The sequence below is a fragment of the Rhincodon typus genome, chromosome 11 (assembly GCF_021869965.1).
Source record: "Rhincodon typus isolate 14 chromosome 11, sRhiTyp1.1, whole genome shotgun sequence".
In the NCBI taxonomy this organism is placed as follows: Eukaryota; Metazoa; Chordata; class Chondrichthyes; order Orectolobiformes; family Rhincodontidae; genus Rhincodon; species Rhincodon typus.
The window spans coordinates 45,502,032-45,520,041 of record NC_063342.1 but is presented as its reverse complement, the minus strand read 5'-3'; the positions used below and the strand labels follow the sequence as shown (position 1 = coordinate 45,520,041).

The following is an 18,010-nucleotide window of genomic DNA, read 5'->3' as shown; positions in this document are numbered from 1 at the left end:
AGGCCCAAAACGTCAGCCTTCCTGCTCCTCTGATGCTGCTTGGCCTGCTGTGTTCATCCAGCTCTACACCTTGTTATCTCAGATTCTCCAGCATCTGCACTTCCTACCATCCCTTAAAAAATTCTCATTTGTTTGCTAATCTGTCCATGGTCTCCCCCCGTGCCTATTTCTAATCTTCAGCCCAATAACACTGACATGTCTACATTCATCTAATACTGGTTCTTAAATATCCTTAATTATAATCCTCTGCCTTTGTTCCCTGCACTTTCACTGCCTTGACCCTAAAGTTCTTGAATTTCCTCCCTAAAATTGTCATCCCCTCCAACTCATTATTGTCCTTTTTAAGACCTTCCGTAAAATCTACCTTTCTGACCAAGCTTCTAATCATTAATTCTAACATCCTTAATAGTGGATTGTTTCATATTTTGTTCTTTTATCCCTGTGTAAGGCTTTGCAACTTTTCTTATTTTGGAGGTGCTATATAAATACAAGTTGTTTAAGTTGAGTTGTAACAGTTGTTCTGTGATGGCATGTATGGTCTGACTTCCTATGCAATGTCCTCTTTTTCTCAGGAATGTCTGTGGATGCCCCGTTCCAACTCCCAGTGAAATGCAGTATAATTGCATCCTTTTCTATCTGAGACACCATGGGCTCAGGCTTTAGTTTGATATGAAGACTTTCAGATTGCAACAATGACCTGAATTAAATGCAATTTTTGTATGTCAAACATGGCTAATTACGATTGTTCTTGATTTGGAAGACCTTATCACCAACACACAACAAATTGACCCTCTTTTTCACAATGCAGCTATTTTCACAGTTAAACCACGTGTGCCTACAGAGGCACTTTTGCTCCAGTGGAAACAAGATTTCAGATTCTTGGTATCTGTCTGTTAATGCTTAGTGATTACAATTTTGTAGGACATACATGGTATGTGTAAGATTGCAAACCATTTTTTTGAATATTGAAGCAAATTGTGAAAGCTGGGTTTCTCAAAATCTATTAACTGATTCTCAAAATAGCTAGCATTGCAGCTATTTGCTCATCACATTAAAAATGAAATTCTTTAGGGAGACTTTATCGTTCAAATAGTTTATAAACAGGAAATGTTTTAAAATTCTGACTTACCTTTTACTTCCAAATATATTTTGCAATCTTGCTTTCCATTTGGAAAGGTCTGAAATATACAAAAATACCAGTCTTCATCTGATTTGAGAGTTTCTTCAATTGAGATTGTGGAACAATGATGATTGACTTCCATTTTTATTCGTTCAACATTATAATATGTACTGTTTGAACTGTACACGGCAAGTCTTGTTTTGTTGCTGGATTTCTTCCATTCAACTAATGCTATCTTTGCATCTTCAGAAGTGTTACACCGTAACGTAGCTGACTGACCCTCCATAACTGTTACATTCCTATTATTGCAAAGTTGCTTTGTTTGCACACCTAGGTAAAGGAAAAAGAGAATCAAGATATTGTAAATTTACTTTGCAATGTTTATCAAAATAACACCAGATATAATTCTACAAATACAGTAAAAGCTGTGACAGAAAGAAATTTACTTATATACTGCACCTCTCATCTTCAGGCCAACATATAATGTTTCAAAAATTAGTGATGTGCTTTTGAAGAATAATTGATATTGTCTAGTAGGGAATTAATTTCTTAGAGTTCAATCTGCTCCTTTTGAAGCAATATTGCTAATTGCCTGTTTGTTTGCCTAAAAAAGGATTTTCACTGTTTGTATGTGAAAAGGTTGAGCAAAGAGGCGGTAAAAAGTAATACAATGTTTAAAGTAGGTGTAGGAACAGAGACAACTCTGGATATATGTGTACAAACCATTGAAAGTGGCAGTCCAGGATGAGGAAGCAGATACAGTACGTGGGATCTTGGACCTTTTAAATAAATGCATAAGGAAACAGAACAGTTTAAAAATAAAGGAACCTTTTGAAACCTTGGTTAGATCCAAATTCAAATACTGTGAATAAAAGCAAAATGCTTCAGATGCTGAAAATCTGAAACTGAAATTTGAAACCCTGCAGGTTCTCAAGAAGAGTCCTATTGGACTTGAGACATTAACTCTGTTTCTCTTGCTACAGATGCTGGCAGAACTACTGAGTTTTTCCAGCATTCTGTGTTTCAAGTATTCTGGCCAGTTTTTGGTATTATTACTTCAGGATATAAAGCTTTAGAAAGGATGCAAGAAGTTAGTTTGGACAAACTGCCATTGCACTCCCTAGAGAAGAGAAGGTTGATGGTATTTGATAGGGATGTTTGAAATCAGGAGACTAGCCAGAGTCAGTAGGCAAAACCATGTCTCTATAGGTGGCTGGATTGAGAACCAAAGGATAGAGATTTAAAATCACCAGCAAAATAATGTGAGGAAAATTTTATTTTACAGTGTGAGTTATTCGGATCTAGAATGCACTGCCTGAGAGTGCAATAGAGGTAGGTTAATTTGTGGCTTTTGAAAGTGCCTGAAAGGAAAGAAATTGTAGGCTTCTGGGAAAAGGTTGGGAATGACGCTAGCTTCATTTTTTCTTCCAGAGATCCAGAACTTGATTGGACAAATGGCCTGTTCTGTACTGTAATGCCTCTATGAATCCAGAAGCTATTACAATGGAGTTTAGAATGAGAGGCAACTTTATGAATCTTCAATATTTGAATAGAGAATTTGACAGGGTAGATGAAAAGATGTTGTTTCTCCATTCTGGAAGAGTCTAGGACCAGAGGACAGAATCTTAGAAGTAAAAGCATGCCTTTTTTTTTTGTCAGAGGGTGGTGAATCTGTGGGATCCTGTAACAATGCAACTTCTACAGCCCTGTGGTAAGTATTTTAAGGCTGCAAGGAAATTGAGTTATGTTGAAAAGGCTGGGAAATAGAGTTGAGGATTAACATGAACTTCTTAATGCCAAACAGACTTAATGGACTGAATGGCCTACTTCTATGTCTTATGGTGTAACTTGTGACAAATACGTCATGCTGATACTTGGAGTTATATAAAAGTATACAGGACTGGGAATTATGAAATGTGTATTCATTCAAGAAAATAAATATTAATCACATCATTCATCAGTCATAAATTCCCAATTTCAATGCACACTGTGCTGAATTAGTTGGTCAAAATAAAGGGACAATAAGAGTCTGTGCCACATCTGATCTCAGCACTCTAGAGTTGGACATAAAAGAAATCAGTATTTCTGTTCACTGACTTACAATTCCAATTGCAAACTATACAAATAAAACTGAAATCCAATGAGGTATTGTGGACAATTTGTTTCCACCTTAGGATTAAATGTCTTGTAGATACAATTACTAGGATGCCTACTTTCAAGTCAGAGGGTTGTAGCCTTAAGTCCTATTCCTGAGACGTGAACACAAATCTTGGCTATCGTTTTCCTGAGCTGCCTTGGAGGTTCTGTCTTTTGGACAAACCATGAATCATAGTCAGAGATAGCAAAAACTGCAGATGCTAGAGTCAGATACAACTCAGGAAAGTTGACGTTTTGGATCAGGACCCTTCAGAAATGGCGAGGCAGAAGGGAGCTGGAAAATAAATAGAGGATGGATGGGGCTGGAGAAGGTAGGTGGGATGGTGATAGGTGAGTGCAGATAGGGAGTGGTTGGGATTGATCAGTGGGATGAGTGGAGCGGACAGGTGGGAGAGAAGATGGACAGGTCACGCCTGTTTTCACAAGTGAAAGTGAACATTCACCTAAGCACCAATTTGAAGAACAAGAGCTTTTCTGTTCAATGTTGACTTCAATTAACATCACAAAATTATAGATTCTCCAGATCATTATCAAATTGGTGTTTAAGGGGACTTTCTTCCTGCCTGCCATGAATATTTCTGCATTAGAACAGTGACTACTCTTTAAATTATGTGGAGGTGCCAAGTGTTGTACTGGGGTGGACACCGTCAGAAGTCACGTGGCACCAGTTTATAGTCCAACAGGTTAATTTGAAATCACAAGCTTTCAGAGCGAAGCCCCTTTAGTCGGGTTAAGTGGACCTGATGAAGGGGATATGTTCTGAAAGCTTGTCATTTCATATAAACCTGTTGGACTATAACCTGGGGGTGTTGTGTGACTTCAGACTTTTTACACTTCAAATGTACTTGATTGTCTGCAAAACTCTTAAGTGTCATGGGAAGAGCTTTTATGTTCCTTTTAGATATTATGATCTGGTCAGCATCCATGAAACCATGTCAGCATATTTGTTCGAGAAACCCTGATAGAATTCTGTGGGATCAGTAAGAAAATACCACATGAGGGAAAACGTATAATTAATTCACTACTCATGGAGACTTGATAGAGGTCTCCTGTATGAATGTAATAACCATGATAAGTAACAGTTTCCAGTATTGTACTCTAACTACAGTGAAAATTTCCAGCTTCACAATACTTTAAGAATACGAAATAAACCTATCTTTTACTATAGTAGTTTAAATTTGTATGCTGCTTGGGTCGTGGGTGCGAATTATGGTGTTTGATTCCATGATTGTCTGACAGACCAGAATCGTATAGATACTGAGACCCAGCATGCTTTTTATTGTTGCCTGGTGTCAGCTGTGTGCCACCAATATGCTTTTTCTGTAATATTAATGCCACAGAAAGCTCACTCCCTGGGAAGTGAGAGTTCCTATGGTTACAGCTGGCACATGATTCTGATCTGCATTGTGCCACTATTTGAATATGTTACAACTCATATCATCTTGTAGAAAAGTTGTTGTGATAATAGATGGAATTAATTTTGAAGTCTACTTTATGTGACACAATAACTCTTCGTTGTAACTTCGTTGAGCGCATGTTTTTAAAATTATAATTATTCTTCAAGTCTATCTTATGAAATCATCTGAACTAAGTGATATTATTAAACCAATATTCAAAACTGATCGGATTTCAGAGTGAAAAATGTTGACTTTATTTATATTTTGGCAACTCGTTTAATAGTGGCATGCTTTTTATTATTAAAAAGCACGCTAAAATTCATTTTGAATTTAGGCAATTGCCAAAGTTGGGCAAGTGCAATGATGTTTTTTTCTTGTTTAATTCAAACATGGATTCTGGGGTTCCTGTCAAGTTGGACATTTCTTTGCTCATTCCTCTTAATGACTTGCTTGACCATTTCATGAAGTGGTGTTGCATGTAAAACAGGGCAGGTACCAAGTTCATTTTTCTACCCACAACATAATGCACCCCCACAATACAATGGGTGTGTGACTGCCAGATTTGGCAATCAACATGGAAATAAATATTGAAAGGGTCAATTGAGTTTGTTAACTCAATTAATTCTAATATTACCATGTCCACACCACAATGTTGTTGATGCGAGTGAGAGCAGGAAACCCAATTGTATAAAAAGATTTCAAACAGCAGAGTGGAAAAGGGTAATATCTTTTGTGCATTATGGGTACTGCCGAGAAAAATAGCACACACCTTTCTTTATACTCAAGAACTTTAAAACTCATTCCCTCAGACACACACGCCAACCCTGGTCCCCCTCATTAAAATTGCCAAATGCTCCCTGCTCAATGGCCTCTTTTATTGCGCTGTTGGCCAGTTGCATTGTGTGGCAATTCCATACTCCTAATGAAAGGCGGAAGTCCCACTCTGCAGTATTCTATGGTCACTAACTTTTGGAGTTCTTTAAATTCTGCAGTTGACAGTACAGGGGAACTTGAAATCATTTCTGAGAACGTAGTCCAAATCCAGGACCTGGAGCACTCATCCATTGGCCTACTTTGTTCTCTGAAACCTGTTGAATCATTTATTTATCATTTTAGCTCTTGATTTGCACTGAATTTTGAAGGAATATTTTGTTACAAATATGTGTTAAATAGATTTGCATGAATGCTGGGGTTATACCTTTCCAAGGTATTTATGTAAGAAATTTTTTTTGTGTAATTAAATCATCTTTAGATTAATTTCATTTTTATACTCATTGTAGTTAGTTAGCAAAGTATTGTGCGAATCCTGTGCCAATTTGAAGTCATTTTGTATTCTTTGCATTATAATTACTCATGAATGGATTAAACCTTTATTACCTAATTTGCAACCAGCTGGCAATATGATTGAACAAATAACATACTTTAAGTTTTATTTGAAGAAATATTAGAAATAATTAAGGTTAAGTTACATTTTAAAAGAAACTGCTAGTCTAAAAACACTAGCTTGCTGCTTTAAGATTCTGCTTTTTGGAAGAGCACTATGTTAGATAAAACACACATGCTCAGTTCATTTCTAGTCTTAGCTATCTCAACAATGAAAACAAACTATAGAGAAATATACAAAGTCACAGCAGGAGACCAGCAGTGTTCCCTCGATGGACAAGAACACAGAAATGCAAACTCCAATTAAAACAAACTAATATCTACAGAAATTGCTGGAAAAGCTCAGCAGATCTGACAACATCTGCGGAGAGAAATCAGAGTTAACATTTCTGGTCTAGTGAGCCTTCGTCAGAGGAAGGGTCACTGTAACTGAAATGCTAACTCTGATTTCTCTCCACAGATGCTGCCAGACCTGCTGAGCTTTTCCAGCAATTTCTGTTTTTGTTTCTGATTTACACCAACTGTAGTTCTTTCAGATTTTAAGCCGATAACTAATTTGATTGACTAGAAAGTTACAAAAGCACAGTTTGAAATGAAATATCAATAATTTAAAATGATAAAAATAATGCCTTTGAGAAACTTCTTTTGTTAGCTAGGGTATCATCCTGATCAACTGATTAAAACTCTGAAAGACTCTTTTTCCTGTGTTGGTAAGTGTACCCCTTTCCTTTCAAAGTAAACATTTCTTTAAATTTATTGTTGGAATGTTCCAACTCTGCCTTTTGTGAACCAAACATTTATTTGATTTAATGGGTTAATTTGAGTTAGTTAATTGCCTACATCAAGAATTCAATTAAAATATCAGCATTAAAAGAACCAGTGAATTATAAAAACTGTAGCAGGACAAAACTTTTTTTAAAAGAAGAAACATAAACTAACCATATCAGGAAAGATAGACTAAATGTAATATGAACAGAGATCAGAATAAAAACTACCTTCCCTCGGTTTGAAGAAAATTTGGACTGCAACTCAACAAGGAAATGAATATACCACAGTTTGAATGCTTAACAAAAGAAAGTGATATCCAATTTTATAATGTCACTGTTTTTATTGAAGGAAACATTGACACCAAAACATGAAGGTATCCGTACGGTGGTGTGTAGTCAGGTGCATCAGATCATGATGTGGGATCAGTTGGTTGGAAATGAGGAATAGCAAAGGAGAAAAGTCATTGGTGGGTGTCATTTACAGGCCCCTGATGTGGTGCATCACTATTCGATGAATGGTAAATTGAGAAATAATGGAGGTGTGTAAGAAGGTATTACAATTGTCATTAGTTGATTTTACTCTGCATATTGATGGACAAATCAGATGGGCAAGGGGGATGTGGAAGACAAATTTACATCAGGGTTTACATTTAGAGCAGCATGTTGCAGAAACTACCCAGAAATGGGCTATTTTATATCTAGTAACATGTAAAGAGTTAAGATTCTAGAGAGATGTAGTGGTTAAGGATCTTCTAGGGGTTAGCTATCAGAACATGGTAGAAATATAAATGTAAAGATTTGTCTCAAGCAGACTACAGAATAAATTGGGGCAAGGTCAATAGAAGGGCACTGGCAGACATCTTTAAGCAGATATTTCATGATGTTCAGCAAAAATCTATTGTGGCCAAGAAGGACTCTGTTGACCACAGGTGAATAATCCTTCTCTATATGGGAAGAACTATATCCAGTCTAAAACTAAAGCGTACAAAGTGGTGAAATCTTGTAGTAGGTCAGAGAATGTTTTCTGAACCAGCAGCAGATGACCAGAAAGTGAATAAAAAGAGAAAAGTAATTAATGAAAATAAAATGACAAGAAATATAAAAACAACCAGTGAGAGCTTTTAAGGGTATACAGAAAGAGTAGCTAAAGAAAGTGTGGGATCCTTGGAGGATGTGACGAGTTGTGGGAAAGGGAAATAGCAGATAGTTTTAAATGAGGATATTATTTTAAAGTCTTCACAATGGAAGATATGGTAAACATCTCAAAGATTTCAGGTATGTAAGATGCTTATGAGAAGAAAAATTTTTGAAACAGCCTTAATCGTGAGGGACAAAGTATTTGACAAGCTAATGAGACTGAGGGTAGACATGTCACCAGAATCTAATGGTCTGCATTCAAGGGTTTCAAAAGAAGCTGCTGCAAAGATAATGGAGGCATTGGTTTGAATATTCGAGAACTCACTGGATTCGTGGAGTTTTCAAGTGGATTGGAAACCATTAATGTGACACCCCCCCCCACCACCGCCTTCAAGTAGGGAGATGGACAGAAAGCAGGAAACTATAGGTCAATTTGCTGAATGTCTGGCATTGTGAAAATGCTAAAGTCCATTATTAAGGGAAAAAAATAGCAGGACATTTGGAAAAGTTAACATAATCAGTCAATATGATTTTGTGAAAGGATAATTATGTTTGACAAATTTGCTGGAGTTCTTTTTGAGAATATAACAATCGGTTGGTAAAGGGTAATCAGTAGATGTAAAGTATTGGATTTTTCAGGAAATGTTTGAGAAGGTGCCATATAAAGAGATCACAAAATTGGAACTCTCTGTATTAGAGGCAATATATTTACCTGGATTGAGGATTGGTTAACACAGAGACAGTCATGATTAATGGGTCTTTTTCAGGCTGGAAAGACATAACAACTGCTAGAGTGCTGTAGGGATCCAAGCTGGGTGCTGAATTATTTACTATCTGTATTGATGATTTGGAGAAGCTGATGATATAACAACAGTTGGAAGGGCATGCTTTGATCAGGCCATAAGGAATTTGCAAGGGATAGAGAGAGGTTGTGTGTGCACAAAAATCTACAAATGAAGTTTAATGTAGGAAAGTGTGAGGTCATGTCTTTGGTAGGAAGAACCAAAAGGCAGACTATTATTTAAAGAGAGACTCAAAAAAGATGCAGCTCATCTGGATGCCCTTGTGCATGAAACTCTAAGTTAATATGCAGGTGCAACAAGTAATTAAGGCAAATAGAATTATGACCTTTATTGCTGGGGGTGGAGATTTCAAAAGAGACACTTATTTCAAGTATGTTGGTTATGCTGCACCTGGAGTACATGAGCATACATGCAAATTAGGTGCAGAAAAAAGGAGATTTGGCTCTTTAAGCCTGCTCTGCAGTTCAATGATCTGTTTGTATTCCGTAGGTCACATTCCCATCTATGCCTATTAACCCCATAGATATCATTACTTAACAAGGATCTATCTTTCTCCACTTTCGGACAACACGCTTTGTTTTCATTGGCACCTTATGAACTGGCTCTCAAAGCAGCAAAACTGGAATTTTACTGTTTTATTGTAATATCCGTGATGTCTGGGTAAGCAAGAGGGTGCAAATGAGCAGGCTGTTTGCCGGTAAGTTGTTTTGTTTAAGGCAGAGTTGCATTATTCAGTGAGTTATGTTGTAAACTATAAGTGTATGTACTCCTGCATTATGTTTCTGTTGCTTACTGTGTGATTTTTATATTGATTATGGAATATTTGAGCAATCGATGCACTTCTGGTCCTATAAGTGCCAGTTAATAAAAAGCTTGCTGTAATATTCAGTGGCACTGTCAATGTAGGTTTTCTGATACAGTGTTCCAAACTTGCATGTCCTAATAAACAAAAAAAATCCTTTTCTGTAAAACAGTGCTCACTGGTTCTGAACTCACCCACGAGTAAATGTCCTTTCCATTTTCAGCTTGTCAAGGCCACTCACTATCTTTATAAACTTCAGTCAAAACTCCCCTCAGTCTTCAGAACTCGAGTGAAAACAAGTCCTGCCTGTCCATTCTTTCGTCATATGGCAACACACTCTATCCGGGTATCAATCCAGTAAATCTTCTCTGAAGACTTTACATCCTCCTTTTAAATAAGGAAGCAAAAACTGCGTGCAGTATTTGAAATCTTGGTCTCAAAAAATGCCCTGTATAGTTGAAACACAACATTCTTTCTTTTACTGGTTCTGAAGAAGGGTCACTGGACCAGAAACATTAATTCTGCTTTCTCTTCACAGATGCTACCAAACCTGTTGAGTTTTTCCAGTTCTTTCTGTTCTGGTTTCTGGATTCCAACATCTGTTTTTTAATTTCATTCTTTTAGTGTCCAATTCCTCTTAACAAAAGCTAGTATTTCATTAGCCTTCTTGATCACTTGTACCTGCAATATTAACCTTTTGTGACACTAGCACCAGAACACCTAGACAGCTCCAAACTCGGAATTTTTTAGTTCTCCATTTAAGTAAGACTCTTCTTTTATTATTTTTCCTGCCAAGGTGAGCATTCCACATTTCCGCTCATTTATATTCTGCCTGTCAAATTTTTGCAGTCATTCACATTTCAAAGATGCAGATAGACATAGATATGTCATTTTCACAACATACTTTCCTATCTCTGTGTCATCTTCAAATTTAGCCACTATGTCTTCAATACCCTTATCAAATTCATTTAATATAAATCGTAGTGTGTTGAAGACCCAGCACAGACCCCTACGGGGCTCTGCTTATCACATCTTGCCAATCTGGAGAAGACCCATTTACACATTGGCTGTCTAGCAGGAGACAGTCTTCTATCCAGGTTGTGCATTATACTATGATCTCCTGATGGACACAATAATCTTCAATAAGGATCTTGTCAAATGTCTTTTGGAAATCCAAGAACAATGCATCAACAGTCTCGCTTTATCCACAGCACATATTATTCCTTCAATAGTTCAAACAAATTAATTAAACTGTGTCTCCCTTTCACAGAATCATGGTGACTCTTTCTGACTATTTTGGGTTTATCAAATACTCAGTCATAACCTCATTAATGATTCATTCTCATGCCTTCCTCAACAGGTGCCAAGTAAACTGGCCTGTAGTTCTGTATTTTCTGTCTTTTTGAATGAGGCGTTATGTTTACTATTTTCCAGTCTGTGGTGAGTTGGTGAGAATAAGACAACAGTAGCAGTTCCAGACGCTCATTCTCTTTTCTATAACTACAAGAGCTTGTTTATACAATTCCTCTGTATATGAGAATGTTCAAATGAAGCAGTTAACTCCGAAATCTCTTGCTGTTTTAACTAATAAATATGACTGTGGACAAAGTGAAGGGAAGGAACTGTATTTGCAGAACTCCTCACCCATTTCTTAAACAGTGTATAATTCCTAAAGAAAGTTATCTTACATTGGGCAAACAACTGTAACTCTTAAGTGGAGCATCTTTACAAAAAGTTCATCTATTTCTTATGAAAAGAAACCTGATTGGAGCTGGAGGATAACTATTGATTTATTGGAAACTGAATTTTGAGGCACTAGCTTGTTCTGATACATAAGAACATCATAAGCACATCTCTCAAGTTCCAGTTGGTTCTGAGAATTCTACAATTGACATTTCTATTGGATTTTGGGGAATTCCTATTAGAATGGAACATTAATACAAATTGATTTATTGTCATGTCTACCAAAGTACAGTGAAAAGCTTTGTTTATGAGCAGTACAGACAGATCATAGTAAGCAAGGATGTACAGATCAAAACGACCGTGACAGAGGTACAGGTTACATTACACAGGGCATACGCTAGGCAAGATCAACGTTAGCAAGATCAACCATTATTTGAGGCTAGAGAGTCCAGCCATCAGTCTAATAATGGCCAGGAAGAAGCTGTTCCTGAACCTGCTCATGCGTGTGTTCAGGCTCCTGTATCTTCTGCCTGTTGGAACAGGTTGTAGGAGGTTATTACCGGGGTGGGAGGGGTCATTGATGTTGGCAGCCTTTCCGCGGCAGCGAACCATGTAAATGGAGTCAATGGATGAAAGGTTGACTTCCATGATGGTCTGGGCTACGCACGCCATCTTCTGTAGTTTCTTATGGTCCTGGGCAGATCTGTTATGCATCCCCGGACAATAAGCTTTCAATGGTGCATCTGTACATTTGATGATCAGAGTTAACCTTCAATTTGTTAGTGATTGGTATTTCTCAAATGGATGTTGCCAGTATTAAGTTTTTTTTCAACCTGAATGCTTATTGCAATTTGTACATTTTAATAATTGAAATTGAGTGAACATTTTTTATTAGGTAAAATAATTCTGAGTAAAGAATGTTTATAAGTCAATCCGCCAAAAGCTCAATTGTTTTTAACCATGGTGACGAATCTTGGAGTTATACTCACTTCACAAGGAATAGGTCTGGACTTGCACAAAATAAAAGTCAGAGACTGTGCAGCTCCCTGCTTCCCCATCCCTAACCCCAACTAAAACTGCTGTTTAATCATTGTTTCTCTAGATAAGTGATCAGAGTCCAAATTCTGAATTTTGCTGAAATGGTAAAGCCTTTATGAACTGGCAGCCATGCAAACTGTTAATCTGATTGAGAGGCTGCTTCTACAGAACAATGAAAGGATAGAGAAGGACCACATACTAAGTCTAAATACAGTACTTTGCCAGGAGCACAATGGAAAGCTGCAGCAAATTGTCTATGCCTCTCATATGCTGCAAACAGCATACAATTCCGATTCAGTGTGTGATAATGATTTTTGGATGATATGTTTTACGTACATTAGAGGCTTGCAGCGTAGTATCTTTATTATATGCATTCACCATAGACACAGCACCAAATGTATCAATGAAGTGTGCTTATTCCTTAGTTTCATCACAACAGTTAAACAAGTGGATTTAAAATTATTACAGGCATTGATATAACAACAAAGAAAAATTACTTTATTTCTGGCTTGTGAGGGAGACTCTGTTAAGTGTCAACCACCTTTTACCTGACTTTGAATCGCACCTATTCATCAATGAGCCTATCAAGGATGCTCCAATCGTTTGTAATGGATCATGTTATCACATTCAAGATTTACCCCACATGCAAGCTGTTATCAGGAAAAGTCATTCAAGAATGATGTGCTAACCATTCTTCCCAATTTGCAGAGATATTTGTCTTTTTTTAGTAGTCAAAGATTCTTCAAGCCAAACAGTAAATATTGATGCAAAAGTGCCTATGTCATCAATACCATGTTAGCTCTTCCCTTTATATCACAAAAAATAAATACTATACTAGAGAAGTTCATGGTTTTCTGTGGAGGAAGATATAGACAGCACTTGACAATTTTAATTCACCCTATTACATTGGTAAGCTAGCTGCCCATATGCAGAAGTTGCCACAGTGTATAAACACCAGGCCAACAGAGGACCACAGGTGGTGACTGATGTGATGACCTGTAAAATGTGAGCCTTTGTCACTTTCTACTTGTAATGAAAGTTCTTATCTACAGATCATTCAATAAAACCTTTGTAGCCACCAGTGTGATACGAGTTCTGCAGGGGAAGAGTTTAATCCATTTGAGTATGAAGAGGAGGGCTGTGGTCTCTTTTTCTTATGCATCTGTAGCTTGTCTGCATTTGATACATCAAGTAAAATGATGTTTACAGCCCAAGGGGTCGGCTGGGAGAGTGACCCATCCTGTTTGTGCCACTTGCCACAAATAACATAAGGTTCAGAGTGTTTTAATCCACTGAACCATTCACTATAATGGCTGCACATTTGTTTGAGATTTCTTTATACTGCAGCAGGCTAATATGTTGCCATTAGGCTTTCATGGTCATAGGATCAACCACAACACTGATAGCAATATGTCCTGTAACATACATAATTCCAAATAATTGGAGCAAATGGTTAAACAAACAGCAGTGGTAAGTAAATGCGTATGGAGCACACTACTTGGGACTTACAAGAAAGAATCAAAAAGTATTTCAATGCAAAAGTAATATCTTATGAATGTGAAGTAGGAGATCTAATCATGACAATCAATAATAGTAAGATAGAAAATGTGTTTGATTCAAAACGGAAAAGATTTTTTCTTATAGTAGATGGTTGTGTCCAGCTGCATACTTGGTACAGATTGTGGGGGGAAAAAAAAAAGCAAAAGTAAAGAGAGAAAATGGTACCAAACTAACTAGTTAAAATCAGCAAAAGGGTAAATGCTACACTCAATTTTATTTCAGATGTACATCCCGATAGCCACAGCCTTCTCGAATATCTCCCTGAGAATCAACAACTTGCCGAAAGGAATAACTTGTATTAACGTGACTATTCTATGACAAACATGTCTGGGTCAAAGATAGGGCTTAATATGATGGTTGAAGGTGAAGGTTTGAGAACTAAATGTAATTGCAAAACTTTTGAAGACATGCTATTTGCACTGAGTAATATAACCTGTGCTGGGCCAACAAAGAGCAAAGCAGATCACAGGAATGCTTGATGACAGTAAAGATCTTAAATTATTTAACTGCCTCAAACTATGTAAAAGACATCAGGGAGCAGAACAATGCACACGGACAACTTCCTGCATTATGAAAAGGTATCCTCTGTCTACTCTCTGGATTTAAGTACCCTCATACTAAAAGCTTATAGTCCTATCTGCATCAGAATTTGGGTTACTGGATAAAGAAGTAGAGGAAGGAATTCAAACTGAGTGATATAAAATGGAGGAAGGTGCACTTAATGGCTTAGTGGTTACCTGAGCATACAAATAACTGTACGATGACAGTATTAAATTGGACCTCTCACAATTCAAAAGTATTTCTCTTCCAAAGACCTATGTCAGCCAGAAATTCCATGATCAGCTAGTTAGAGATATGCTAAAAGATTTGATGAATGAATAAGAACATTGCTCAGAGTGGGAGAATGGTCAGATTTAGAAGAATTTTAAAATGTGAACATAAGCTAGCATTAATGATGGGAAGAATCAGAAAAGAAGTATTTGGCAATGGTCAGGAACTGGTGCCACTGTAAACATTATCATTTCGAACAGGGTATTTATAGAAACTATGATGGAACTTATTGAAGCTATGATAAGGGACTTAGAAACAGCATTATTAAGATAATTGTGCAGAAGAAATGATGCATGAGGTCAAAACCTCTTAAATATGAAATATGTTTTAAATTTTTATAACTTAGAATAAGTGTGGAGCTGAAATGTATTAGATATGGCAACTTTGGGTGTTTTATACTAAATTAAGTTGGGGGGGAGGTTAAAAAAACTAAAGATAAAGAAAGCAACTGCATTCCATCATGTCATAGATACCATGTTGCAGATGTGGTTTAGAGAGCCAAGTATTGTAGAAAAAGCCTAACAGCTTGGCTTATCCTATTTAGTAAAGGGAAATAAACAATGCCAGGGTGAAACAGCAATACAATGGAACAAAAACTGTGGTTCCCTAATTTAGGAGAAATCATGAATGCATGGTTTGTGAATCTATTGATGCCTGCTGATGTATCTCACATTTCACAACCACTTCCATAATTTGTACCCTTTGTCAGGGGTGTGCTTGGTACAGTCCAAATTTTGAACGTTGGACAGGAACAAAGATGGAGTTTTAATGTGTCTTTGTGTGGTTAGAGAGCCTGAAAAATCAGCTTGTGGTTCTACTCAAGGTCATAATTCACCAACTTGTAAGATGAGTTGCCAAAGATGACATTAAAAATTGACATGCGTACAGAAGCAAGAAATACTGCTATCTCTTTTATCAGCAAGAATGGCATGTTTGTGAAATGTGGAATAAAAAGATGCTCCAATATTAAATCTCTCTTCTTTTAAACCCATACACAGAACTCAAATTGGGAATTATGCATTATTCTCAATGCATTATCTCAATGTCATGGAACTGAAAATTAACTGTAGACTGCCATAATCCAACTAGACCACTGGTTTACCTCCTATATCCCTATAATTTAAAGGAAAAGAATTAAAAGGACTGAGGCAACACAAAAGATGATGGATAATGAGCCAAGAAAAAAATGATATTAAAGAATGAGGATATGGAAGAACTTTGTCAGAGTTGTTAATGTAAGTGAGCATCTTTGACTTTTGCTTTTATGTTACTGACTATTATAGTTAATAATTGCACTATTTTCATCCTTTCATTTTTTAGGCTCCTTTTAGGGACCTTACTAGAAGATTACAAATACTGTTATGATCCCAACTAATGGCAATACTGGCCAAGTCAGATCCCTAAATGAAACTTGGCATGGTAGGCCATGTTTTCTTTTTTGTTTGAAACAAACTTCCGAGGAAGGGTCACCAGACCCAAAATGTTAAGTCTCTGATTTCTCACGCAGATGCTGCCAGACCTGCTGAGCTTTTCCAGTAATTTCCTTTTATATTTCTGATTTATACAACAGTCAGTAGTTATTACACTGTAGCTGTAGGTTTGTCTGTTACCACAATTCCTAGTGGTTGGAGTAGTATGGTGGTCATCTCTGGTGTTGGTGTTGTGGGGTCAGCATTACTGGCTCATCTAGCAACAAGGCAAACCAACCTACCAACTCAACGACCCCAGAATCGATGAGGACAAAATTATGACCTCCTTTGATGTGACAACACTGTTTACTTCCATCAACGTCCCCCTAACTAAGGAAACATAGGCCTCGTTACTAGGAAAACCAATAATGCTGACCCCCTACAACACCAATACCATCAGCAAGGACAGCACCCTCAAACTACTAGATTTATGCCTCACGACTTTGTGTTCAACGGCCAAATCAATGGAACGCCCATGGGATCACCCATATCAGGACTAATGGCTGAAGCAGTAATGCAAAGACTAGAATGGACAGCCCTTCCCACTATACAGCCAAAACTATGGGTCTGTTACATGAATGTTGCATTTGTCATTATCAAGTGCACAAAACTGGAAGAAACCCACAAACTTATCATCAACATCCTCACCGACATAAAATTCACCAGGGAAGAGAAGAACAACAGCCGACTCCCATTCCTATCGAACAAAGGGTCAACAATGAGCTCCAGACCAGTGTACACAGGATGGCCACCCATATGGACCAAATTCTTGACTACAACAGCAACCTCCCCAACACCCACAAATGGAGCTGCATCAGATCTCTGCTCAAAAAAGAGCCATCATATACCGCAACACCCCGGAACTGCACAAAGCCAAAGAAGAACACCTCCACAGCACCTTTAAAACAATGGCAACATAAAAAGTGTAGTCCACCAGTACTTGCGCAACAGGCAACAACAGGAGGAAATAGCACACATGAATACACTAGTCACCCTGCCATACTTCAAGAATGTGTGAGAGATGACCACCAGACTACTCCAACCCCTAGGAATTGTGGTAGCACACAAACCCACTGCTACATGCAACACCTATTGACGAGAACAAAGGATCCCAAACCCATTACTAACAGGATCAATGTTTATATATAATATCCCATCTAAGGACAGCCACAAACACTACATCAGACAGGCTGGGATGAAATTACCAACAGGGTACATGAGCACCAACTAGCCACAACATGAGCATCAACAAACATGTGGAAATAGACCCCACATACCACCCACTATGAAGCAGAACTGAAAATGAGGTCATCCACCACATCTAACGGGACCACATAAATAACAAACGGACAGATCAACAATGCTTCATCAGAGGCATACTGATGATGTTACCTAGTATGGCGACGAAACATCTGCAAACCAACCTACCAGTTTGGTGAACAAATCAACAACCCCATTATACTGTCTAGTTTTGAACTCCCCTACCTGAGGGAAAAAGCCCTTGTTATTCACCTTATCTCTGCCCATCATGGTTTTATAAACTCTATAAGGTTTACCCCTCAGCCTCCTATGCTCCAGTGAAAGAAGTCCCAGCTTATTCAGCCTCTCCTTATAATTCAAAGCCTCCAGTCCCATTAACACTCTTGTAAATCTTCTTTCCGCCCTCCAATTTAATGATATCTTTCCTATAACAGGGCAACCAGAACTATACACAGTACCCCAAAGTGGCTCACCAACATTCTGAGACAACAAGGTGCAGGGCTGGATGAACACAGCAGGCCAAGCAGCATCATAGGAGCAGAGAGGCTGACGTTTCGGGCCTAGACCCTTCATCAGAAAAGCTTTTCTGATGAAGGGTCTAGG

At 37.7% G+C, this 18,010-nt stretch overlaps 1 protein-coding gene across 1 annotated transcript in view; it reads right to left on the bottom strand.

Annotated features, from left to right (window-relative positions):
* The window catches only part of LOC109915222 (T-cell immunoreceptor with Ig and ITIM domains-like), a 49,305-nt gene that overhangs the window by 25,577 nt on the left and 5,718 nt on the right, over positions 1–18,010 (bottom strand). The window contains exon 2 of the mRNA XM_048603177.1: positions 1,130–1,450. Within this exon, the coding sequence (XP_048459134.1) occupies positions 1,130–1,450 (321 nt within the window). The remainder of the gene's footprint in view (positions 1–1,129; positions 1,451–18,010) is intronic.